Raw genomic sequence first — 11,534 nt, 5'->3', positions numbered from 1 at the left:
AGAAGACCCACAAACGTAAAATCTGGTATGATTTTATGTTTTTGTACATAGATGAAAGATATAAAAAGTTCAATTTTCATTTTTACAAGGTGCTTTAACAGATGTGAACTAGTTTTAGTTTGATAAACAAGGTGCTTTAAGTTGAAAGGGACACCATAGCAAGGCCCCACAGTGTGGCCAAGGTCAACCCTCATCTGATGCCATTTCCACAGGTGCCTTGAACTTCCCAGACACCACAAGCAGGAGATATGGATTAAAAATTATCCAGTCTCTGGTGTTTTGCTACTGCAGGATGAATGGACTAGGAAATTTTTGAAACAGATCACTGTAATCCTTGGCAGGGTTTCTGATAACCTAGGTTTTAAACATATATGCATAGGTATTTTTCAATGTTCTTTTATTCAAGATACAGAATGGGTTGATACCTTTTTTAGAAGATTCAAACCAAACTTTATTTATAGCTTATTCTATATTAAAAGGAAATTAATGTCAAAAAAGTAAAAGCACAAATGAGCTTTCAATTTGTTTTCTGTATAAAAGAAAATTGAGGGGACAGCAAGATAGCTCAGCAGACAAAAGCGCCTACTTAGCCAAGCTTAGGCAAGCACGGGGACTGCAGTTCCATCATGGCAAAATATGCCATGCCAGCCCTGCCCCTGGGCAGGCACAGCTGGCCACAGAACCCAGGCGTAGTGGAGTAGGCCTGCAATCCCAGCTCTGAGGAGGCTAAAAACAGGAGGATCTCCACAAGTCCAAGCTCCATAGTGAGACCCTGTAACAACCATATATATATATATAAAAAGGGGCAAGAAAAAAAGAAAATTAATGTTATTATGGTTTCCATTTCTCCCTCCTGTGTCTTCCAAACTGCAAATGATACTTTCAATCCTAGTTTTTCTTGTATGTTTTAAAATAAAAAGAATCTGACTCCTGTAACAGAGTCACAGTACAATTACCTTTTTTTTTTTTTTTCCATTGATGTGCAATGAAGTCATACCCTGAACTGTTCACACGATTAACACGGATTTTATTTTGAGCAGTCCTATCATATGAGTAACTAGTGAGTGTAAGAGTACAGTATGGCACGAGCAAGACCACCAAGTTAGGAGATGTTGAATCAGTAAGCAGTGTTTATTGGATCCTGGGTGTAGATGGGTCAACATCCATAGCACCACTGGCCCTAAGGGACAGGCAGTGGGAAGGTTTTATAGGGGTGTTTAGGTCGGGGAGAGGTATGGCAGGGAGGAGTACAACATTTTCGTCTGGCTCTGGGGAGCTGGGAATCTTGGTGACATCAGTGTCTTGAGGTGCAGCTGCTTAGGGAGGCCTAAGCTTGTTCTGTCCTTTTCCAACTCTGGCTCCCAGTTATTTCTGTGTCTCTTCAGCAGTGATCAGCAACTCTGCTCGGGGAAGGTTTTGCTCTCTGTCCATATGGGGGTCTGATATTAAGAATCTTTATACACCTTGGGCAAAAGGTTAAATTCAAACTTAAAAATCAGAGGCAGGATTCAAGATCTACACAAAAATATCTGCACAGGGCTCCGCATCACCACTTCCACCTTGTACAAACACTTCGGTGGTGTCAGCTCATGACACACCTGAAAGGCAGACTTCTCTTATCCTTCTTCTTAATCTGCATTTCACATTTGCTTGTCCTAATGAAAACAAAAAAGAGGTCAGAGGATTTGTGACTGAAATGTTTGGGAGTAAGTCTAGAATGAGTTAGGAACATTCAGCATATCTCCTAAAATATAAAACAAGGCGTTATAATATGTGACTTTCATTCAGGAAAATATGCATTTATCTCTTCCAAGAATTTGCACTGAGAATAATGAAAATAATGACAGTAACATCAAAAACTTCAGGATGATTGTTTTCTATGGTTTTGTACAAAGACTGAGGGAATAATACACTCACTAAATAGTACTGGAACATGAATGAACAAGCAGTTTATCACAAAAAGGATTAATAAAACAATGCAACCACATAATGAGCAAAATATGAAAGGCAGCAGTAGGCCAAAAAGGCCATTGTCTTTAAGAAAGTTCCATATGTAATAAAATGTTAGATTTACTTGAATGATATTTAGATATTACTATCACATATTCTGTCAACATTTCTGAAAAGATAACAACTACAACCATAAAAGTGAAACTCTATAGCTCCTTACTCTTCTGACAAAAATATTGCTATAATATGGTCTTTGTTTACCCTACTAATTAAGTCATTGAGAATGTATATCAGTATTAACATTGTGAAGAGCAGTATGGGGATTTTAATAATTGAAATTACTATGTGACATTTAGGCATTTCCTTTCGTGGGTATTCATTTACTTTCTGAAGCTGGAACAAAATATCTGAGAGTGGGTGATATGCAAAGAAAAAAGGTTTTAGTCACAGTTTTGGAAGTTGAAAGCCTTTTACCTATTCAGATTTGACCGAGTATCCCATGATTGGGTCTCAACCTACCAGAAAAATGGAAATGGAGCCAGTCAGGTACTGAAGTACGAAAGTGTATGAAGTGGACTTGTTTGATAACAATCCACTCTATCAAGAACAATCTGGTATGGAAGGTCACAAATCAGTGTTAAAAATGAATAAAGATGGAAGAACAGAGAAATAAAAATAAAGATACAATTTCAAATAAAAAAAATAATTATGTTCTTGAATTAAAGTTATGACTGGAACATTGAAAAAAAAAAAAGAGGAACAATCTGGTATCCTATGAGAACTATATTAATTCCTGACAAGAATAATGTCCCCAACAATTAAGCAAGTTCCACCAAACACATCTCTTAAAGGTTCACTACTTTTTAGTTTTGTGTCAGTGGGGACCAACTTCTGGAAGGACAAACCACATCTAGACCAGAGCAGAGTATTTTCCAGAGGAAATAAACTCAGTCTCTTGAACAGGTATCTTCACTCCTATGTGGATTTCACTGTTCTTCACAAGAGCCCAGATACAGAGACAGTTGAAGGATGGGTAAAGAAATGTGGCCTCTTCAGGTTCAATGGAGTACGCTTCAGCCGTAGGAAAGGAATCCTGCCATTTGTGACAACAGGTACGAACCTTGAGTAGGTCACACTAAGTGAAATAAGCAAGCCATAAAAGTACATTGCATGATCTCACTGATATGTGGATTCAGAAAACACAGCCTCAGAGAATCTGGGATTAGAATGGTGATTTCCAGGGACAGGAATGTAGGGAAACGGAGGAAGGAAAAGATTATCAAAGGCCACAAAGTTTCAGTTCCAAGATAAGTAACTTTTGTTATTCTAACTTACGAATTCTAACTTGATGCACAGCATGGTCGCAAGAGCTAACTGCTGTAGCATCCACTTTGTGACTGGGGAAGTGGAGTTCAGGAAGGGCATCTTGCTTCCGGTCATGGTGCAAGCACAGGGCGAGCTGGTGTTTGAACCTGGGTAGCCAGGAAATGGGTTCCTTGTATGACCAAGATGCTGTTTCCCCTCTGCTAGGGTGGCTTTTGCACTTTGTTTTCATCTACCCTTCAGCTCCCAGCCTGATAGTAGCTGCCTTTCAACTGTAAACTCAGTGGAACTTGACGCTGAAGTTCCACATGCAGATGCATCCCACTCCACCAAGTCCCCCCTCTTGTGATCATAAAAACTGGCTCATATTACAATACAATATAAAACAAGGAAAAAACCCTTAAGGACTTTTCTGGCTCTGGATATTTCAGCGTGTCACAAAACATTAAATAATCATTCCACTTCTAAGCAATTCGTTGTGTTGTAACTTGGGGTTTTCATTCTATTCATTTTTACTCTCTTGCAAAAGCTGGAGCAAATTAGCTGTCTCACAAGTGTGAGACATATATGTGGGTGGCTGGAAAAGGAAAATTCTACAGTGATACACGCTGAATGCTCTTGTGTCATCATCCTCTTTTTCATATTTCAAACCATAAAGACCAACTTACAAGGCTGGTAGTAAAAACCTATATAGAAAATTTTGTAAATGAAAATCATTCAGAGCGATAGTCTTTGTTGCTCCGTCATAGCTCACAATTTGGGGCTTAACTCATATTTGCTGTGGCGATTACAGAAAAAAACCACTTTGATGCTTACAGTTTTCACAGAAGTGGTTGACAGCATCCCCTATTCATCCTCAGAGACGGGAGAGCTGCAAGGCACCGTCAGCCTCGTGCCTTCGACACGGGCTCAGCCACAAGGGTGACATGCAGAGTGAATTGGAAAGAGGGACGAGCAATCGGCCCATCTGGCACACGCACCTGTCTTCACGGTGAAGTCAAAGCTGAGACAGGAGGTGCAGGGGTGAGGTGCAGCCATGCTGGGGAGAAGCAGGAGGGTGGCCAGGGGGCACTTGCTGAGCTGATGCTGGCCAGGGGGCAGCAGGAAGGGTAGAGCTGGGCAGAGAGTAAGTGGAAAATTGCCAGCGGCACATGCAGTGGTGAAAGTGTAGAAGAAAAGAAGGCAATTTTGCTAGGATTTAGCATTGTGTAAAATGTATTACTCAAAGCAAAGAACAATCTACAGTCAGCCATCAGATAGGGGTGGGCACCTGAATGAAATGGGTTTTGTACTTAGGTGCTGTAGAGGATGGTGAGAAAGTCTGCTAGACACTGAAACGTTGGATCTTCTGCAAAATTGGGACAGGACAAGAAATACATAAATTGTTCTTACCGTACTGTCTTGAAGTTTTTGTTTTGTTTGTTTTATTAGCACCCTTAATATCCAGCAGCTGAAGTCTGGCATATATTGCCACAGATATGTCACAATCAAAAACCATCTTTCCATGATCCATACTTCTTTCAAATTATTGGCCACGGAAATTAGCATCAGCTGCACACAACGGCTTGTTGCCATCTTAGAGAACAGCTCAGTATCATGCCCGAAAGTCTAAGAAAAGTTTAGAAGTGAAGAAATATTGAGAATTTATCCGAGATAGTTTGCAGAATAATTAAGCTGGGAAGGACACAAAAGCCACCTGCTCCTGCGGTTTCTTCAGCGGAGAAAAGGCTTCTTAAGAATCCTTGGGGTACACAGATACAAAATGGACATTCATCTGTATCCCCTTTTTCGTTTAGTTCCATCATTTGAATATGATAGGTGTGTTAACTCAGCAAAATATTCTAAAGGAGTCCAGTAGTCCATAATAGTATTGGGTCTTCCTCTTGACTGGCAGTGTCAGAAATTGTTGACCTGAGTCTCCTACAGCTCAACATAACACCATGGCTTTACTTCTTATACTTCGTTTTTATACTTTTCTGCTGGATGGTTAAGACCAAGATAAAGCAAGACCTATGCAACAAGAGTTGTAGCTTTTGGATCTGATAAGGTCAGTGAAATCCACTCAGGATTTATCCTGAGATCCTGTACCTCAGATTGTAGATCCTTTGTCAGTGTCAGCCATGTGGATGAGTCATGGCTCAAAATGGTTAGGATAGATATATAGTTACATCCTCTTAATGAATAGAGGGATTTGTTCTAATAGTGTTTATAAATAGGATATCATGTCTGCATCTTGTACAGTAAATAACCACTAGGAAGAGAGTATGAAATGTGTTAATTATTGAAACTGTCATACCAATTTGATTTGAAACTGTCTTATTGCTATTCATCTCTCAATAAAATTATGGGGGAAAAAAAAAAGAATCCTTGGGGTGGGGGAGATGGCTCAGTAGAATAAGTGCTTTCCTGGCAAGCGCAAGGGCCTGAATTCGATCCCCAATTCTGCCAAAGAATAAAAAAAAAAAGAAAAAGAAAAAAGAAAAAAGTATCCCTTAGTTACTAATGTGGGCTTAGGAATTATTATGAAGTTTCAAACAGCCTAAAGGAATCCTATACACAGTAAATAAGGTTCTCCAGGCTCTTGAAAGATGAGCATCCTTTGGTTTTAATTAGTATCATACCATCTTAGATTCCTAAGTGAGCACTTTGTTATCACTGAAGTGATAAGAATCAAATTATTAAGATTTGTATTTGCCATATAAACTCCCATTAAAAATGAAAAATATATGGAGGAAATTAATAAAAAGATTTTCTTATTTTTCTTTTGTGGTCCAGAAAACAATCCTAAGTCTTTGCTGATTATAACTAATAACACATACTAGTTGCTGGGATTTATGAGGGAATGTGACATGTGATGACATGTATACTGTCATGGTTGGATTGTAAACATTCCCTGTGCTCCTTTGTTTAGTTTTCTCTTGTTCCTTTTTGCCTCATCCCTTTTTCTATCCCATACTAATTGTTCTACTATATTCAGGTCAATTTTTTTTTAATTTTTATTTATTTATTTGTGGGGGGAGCAGCTCAGCCCACCAGGGGGCGGGGCTGGCTGGCATGTGGTGCTGGGGGATTGAACCGCGGTCCCTGTGCTTTGCTAAGCTTGTTCTAAGTAGGTGCTTTAGACCACTGAGCCATCTCACCAGCCCTCAGGTCAATGTTTTATTCCAGTTTCCAAATATGAAAGAAATCATATATTGTAATCTTTATCTGGCTTATTTTGTTCAATATTATGGCACCCTGTTTCTTGCATTTTCATGAAAATGACAGAATCTTGTTCATTAAAACCCCGGGTTTATTATTAAAAACATATATATAAATATATCCCTTACACATTCACCTGTTGGATTGCACCCAGCTTGATTTGATCCTGCATATTAGCTATTGTGAGCAATGCCACAATGAGAGTGTGTAATCCAGATGTCTTTTGTATGCTAATTTCATTTCACTCAGCTAACTACAAGGCCGTTGACTAGGTCGTTCACATGGTAGTTGTATATCAGGTTTTGGAGAAATCTCTATCTTCATTTTCACAGTGCCTACTAGTCATATCACCAGAAGCAGGGTATAACTATCCTTCTTTTTGACTATTTTACCCAGAATTGCTATTTTCTGTTATGCCCACAGTACTCTATATGGCTGGGCTGCCATGAAATCCCAACATAGTCATGCTTTGTGATCCTGACTGGCTACTCATGTCGAGTAGTCTTCATATTTTTAGTGACTTCTTTTACTCCGCTTTTGGAAAATCTGAGGTTCATCTCACCTGCCCATGTATTCACTGAATGATTCATTGTTTTGGTGTTAATTCTTTGAGTTCTTTGTGTGTTCTGGGCATCATTTCCCTGTCAGGTAAATCCCTTTCAGTGCTCTTCTTCCATTTGGAGGGCGGCCACTTGACTCCACAGATCATTCCCTTTGCTGCCCAGAAGCTTTATAATTTCCGATAGCTCCATGTGTCAATTCTCGCTTTGATTCCTCCACCTAGGTAGTCCTGGTGGAGAAATCACAGCCTGTGTCAAGATGTTGAAATGTTCCCCCTGGGTTTTCTTCTGATAGTTTCAAAGTTCCAGGTCTTATATTAAGGTCTTGATTCAATTTGAGTTTATGTGTTCACCAGCAGAGAGATAGGGACACCTAGTTCAGCTAAGCCGCACTGGTGTGTGGCCGAGCATAGACTCTCGGAGGTGACTGGTATATAGGTGAGCTGATGGGGAAGAAGGCCTGCTGGGATTGGGCATGAGTGGAGTGCTGTGGTTTGCATCAGGCATCTCTTATGGAAGGCTCAAGTATGCAGGGTGTGCCTTTCGGAATATGATTATCATGGCTCTAATATCATCAGAGTATTAGTTGTTTGGTAAATCCATCACCACCGGGTGATCTATTAGGATGTGGGACCTGATGGAGGACATAGGTCACTGCAGGTATGACTTTGCAGGAATATGCAGCCCCCGCCATTCTCTCTGCCTGGTTCCGTCCTGCTCTCTGCTTCCTGGTAACCTGAAGTTGAGCAGGCTTCTTCCACGCTAATCTGTCTTGGATCCACTCACCCATTGACTGTAGTATTTGAAACCTTTAGTCAAAATAAACTTTTGCTCTTTTGAGTTGTCTGTGTCAGGAATTTTGTCCCAGAAGCAGAAAACTGACTACTACCTAAGTCTAGTTATTCTTGTTTGCTTTCAGCTTCCTCTGGCTTAAGTTTCATTTGCTATTCTTTCACCTTTAATCTCTGCCTGATTATGCTGGTGTGGTGAGTTTATAGCAGGCAACAAATTGTTGGGTTTCTATTTTTATCCAATCACCTAGTCTAGATTTTATAATTAAAGGAAACAACATTTATGTTTAGCATTATTGATGAATGACGTGCACTAATATCTGCCATTTTATCTTGCTTCTGGTTCTTCTGAATAAGCTATGTTCACATTTTCTCCCTTATTTTGGAGGGTTGATGGCTTCCTAAGTTAACCATGTGCAGTATATTCATTGGAGCTGCAGTGTCCATAAGGATTGTACTCTTTCTGTCTGCTGTTGTTAAGGGGATTAAATGTCCAGAAAGAAGAAGTCATAGTGCTGCCAGTCATGACTGGTTGGGACCAGGTCTAGTGCTAGGGACATCTGTCCCCTTATTCTTCATTTTGAGATATCAGTCAAGGTTCAAATGGGGATGGACTGAGGCTGGAGGAAGGCAAAATGTCTCTCAGGAGGACAGCAAGTCTACCATCACAGCAAGCACTGGCCCCAGGATGCTCTGTGCTCCTTCTCCAGCATCAGGTGCTTGCAGCATTGGGATCGTCTTCCCCAGATGGATGGTTGGCACTGAAATTGTGAACTGGTTTGCACTTCACTCAATGTTGCCATTCCACTTTTCCATGCTGTTTCAGTGTTCAGTTAGTTTTTTCTTTTTTCTTTTTTTTTTTTTTTTTTTTTTTTTTTTTTTTGTCTTTTTTGAGACAGGGTCTCACTATACAGTTCAAGCTCTCCTTGAGCTCACTTTGAAGCCCAGGCTGGTCTCAAACTCAAGATGATACTCCAGCCTCAGCTTCTCAAGTGCTAAGATTATAGGTGTGAGTCATCACGCCCAGCTCTGTTACTTTTTTGTTGGTTCCAAAATTCTCTCACTCTAACCTTAGAATAGTTTCATTTTGATGCTCTGACTTTGCCTACAGGTATTTGATTTACTGTTGTGCCAGGTTGTCAAAGAGGGTTCTCAATTAAAAAAAAAAAAAAAGCCTATTACCTAAGAGCAGACACATATGGTAGACCACCTATAAGCAACACTTAGTAATTTCATCAGTCATCATTAAAACTGGATGCTGAAGTAGTAACAGCTAACTTCTACAATTTTTACAATGCCATAATTGAAGATTCAAGAGTAACTCATAGGCAGATCAGACATAAAACCCCTGATAGATAGCAGTACACAATCAATGCATCACTACTAAGCATCAAAACTATTCTCCATCTAGAAAACTTTACCTGTGTGCTATCCCGGGTTAGTGCATTCTTTACAGCATTTGATTCTACAGGTCCAGGGTAGATATTAGAAATGATGATATCAGGATATTCACGAAGTTCAATACGGAGGCTACTAAAGAATCCCTAAGAGCAAACACACAGAAAAACAGAACTCAACAATTAAAATAGAAAAAGGCAAATCAATTTAAATACAGACACGTATCTCATGATTTGCTAAAATTTGTTCTGAAATTGCAGAGTGAGGGACAGGGAGTGCAGCCATCTGAGCTTTGTAGACATTTTTAACTTTAAGACCAGAGGAGATCGAGAACACACATCCACATCTCCCGACAGGCACACGTCGCTCACCTTCTTGGAGCCACTCATTCTTGCTATCAATGACTTTTATCAAATGGTGAGAACTCAGACACACCTTATTCATACTAACTCTCACCACTGTACTCCAATAGGAGTTTAGGTTGCCCTGATTTTTTTTGGGGGGGGTGGTGGTTTGGTTTTCTTTAGTCTTCAAAGTGCTCTAAGTGTGGAGCAGAGTGAACGAGAGCAGGATCAGCACTTCACTGAAGCCATCACAAAGGAAGAATTTAGTGCGTTCAGTTCATATCACTGCCCAAATCTCAGCAAATGTGTTTATTTGGGTGATAACTACTACATGGCTAGTGAAAAATAGAATATAATCACCCATAGTATGTATGATGTTTGTAAAAACATACTACATCCTCTAAACATAGGTGATGATTAATTCTAAATGAGCAAGGAGAAAGCAGACATTTCATCATCCATTTTCCTACGTAAGTGTCCCAAGACTACACTGTTACAAGAGTGCAGGAACTTCTGAACTCCCCAACAGCCGGCCTGGCCCGTGGTGTGTTCTCACATGTTTTGCAACCTTCAACAGCTACAGTTGCTAGTGCTGAGCCCTGAGCAGTACCAGGGCTCTAAAGCTCATGTTGTCAGAGCCTGACCAAGTGCTTAACTCAAAGTTAGACAAAAATAAATGCTAGAGAATTCCTGTGCCTTTAATCTTTCAGTCCCCTCTAGCAAAAGAGAGGGTACAGCCTGCGAGTCAATACATCTACACCCTAAATCCTGTCTGCATTGAAGTCCCTCCTCATACAGTGTGTACTGTAGTCTTTTCAGCTATAAACACATTCACTTTAAGTATTTCTGTGAGGGAGAGAAGGAAACGTGTTCACCAAAGAAAGTCTTCTGCTCTGAATGTTGAAGTACTTTTATGACTAAACTCTCAACCTACCACATTGTAGTAGGTCAAAGCCAGTAATTAAGCAGGATGTCTAGGCAGGCAGGCTACACAGCTCATCTGCCTTTATTGAAAGGGTCCTTCTTGGGCTATGAGACCCGTAGAGTGGGAAGATGCCCTCCCCGTGTACCTGCCTGAGGCTTGCCCATATTCTCCACCGCAAGCCACTAAAAGCCCAACCGTAACTCAAAGTCAGAGAATCAGCACTTCATTCTGCCTTATCTTTCTCCACAATATTCTGCTCCTTTCAGTAGAGAGACAATGGCCAGGCAGAGGAGATAGTTCAGTGGCTTAAGTGCCTGCCCAGCTATCACAAGGTCCTGAGCACCAAAAGTGAGAGGGAGAGGGACAGGGAGAGGGACAGAGAGAGGGACAGGGAACTGTAGTAACTATACAGCTATTGCGTCTTTGCATCTTATTATTCCAACAGGAGACGACTCCCCTAAAGCTGACCCTCAGCAGAAATAATGATAAATTGTGCATCTCTTTTCATTGTTTTCTTTCTATTGTTCTTACAATGCTGTAACATTCACTTGTTTTCTTTTTTACAGTGCTGGAGCCAAAGCCAATGCCTTGCATATGTTAGGCAAGTGTTCTACTACAGAGTTTCATTCCCAGGCTTTCAAAATCACTACTAATCCAACATTACATCTTCATTCAGTTCTAATATTCACCACTTGTAAGTGATGTTACACAAATCAACTCTCACTCTTTCTTAGCTTCTTACCCGAGGAGACTTGTTGCTTTTGTTGAAAACAAAGTAAAGAGAGTCAAAGTTGTCCCAGTAGGGATACGAGGCTCAGGATTCCTCACTTTAGTGATGAAATCTTTTTTGACAGACAAAATACAGTAATTATGCAATACAAGATAATGTAGAAGTACAAAGAGAAAATAAAAGAAATTACAGACATAGAAGCAAGGGGAGACCATTCTGAAGTGTTTAGAAGTAAAAGGGAAGACACTTCACCAAGTTTGCCAAGATGTGGTAGTGAGAAGGGTCAGTCAAAATGAAATTTGTTGGGGATGG

The 11,534-nt window shown here is 40.2% G+C and overlaps 1 protein-coding gene across 1 annotated transcript in view; it reads right to left on the bottom strand.

Annotated features, from left to right (window-relative positions):
* Nucleotides 1–2,860: 2,860 nt before the first annotated feature.
* The window catches only part of LOC101589996 (dehydrogenase/reductase SDR family member 7), a 35,449-nt gene continuing 26,775 nt past the window's right edge, over nucleotides 2,861–11,534 (bottom strand). The window contains exons 4-6 of the mRNA XM_004624925.1: nucleotides 9,247–9,369; nucleotides 4,666–4,881; nucleotides 2,861–3,085 (exon numbers count right to left, since the gene is read on the bottom strand). Coding sequence (XP_004624982.1) covers nucleotides 2,861–3,085; nucleotides 4,666–4,881; nucleotides 9,247–9,369 — 564 coding nt within the window. The remainder of the gene's footprint in view (nucleotides 3,086–4,665; nucleotides 4,882–9,246; nucleotides 9,370–11,534) is intronic.

The sequence above is a fragment of the Octodon degus genome, unplaced genomic scaffold, assembly GCF_000260255.1.
Source record: "Octodon degus isolate 3935 unplaced genomic scaffold, OctDeg1.0 scaffold00007, whole genome shotgun sequence".
Taxonomy (NCBI): Eukaryota; Metazoa; Chordata; class Mammalia; order Rodentia; family Octodontidae; genus Octodon; species Octodon degus.
This window is presented reverse-complemented; position numbering and strand designations above follow the sequence as displayed.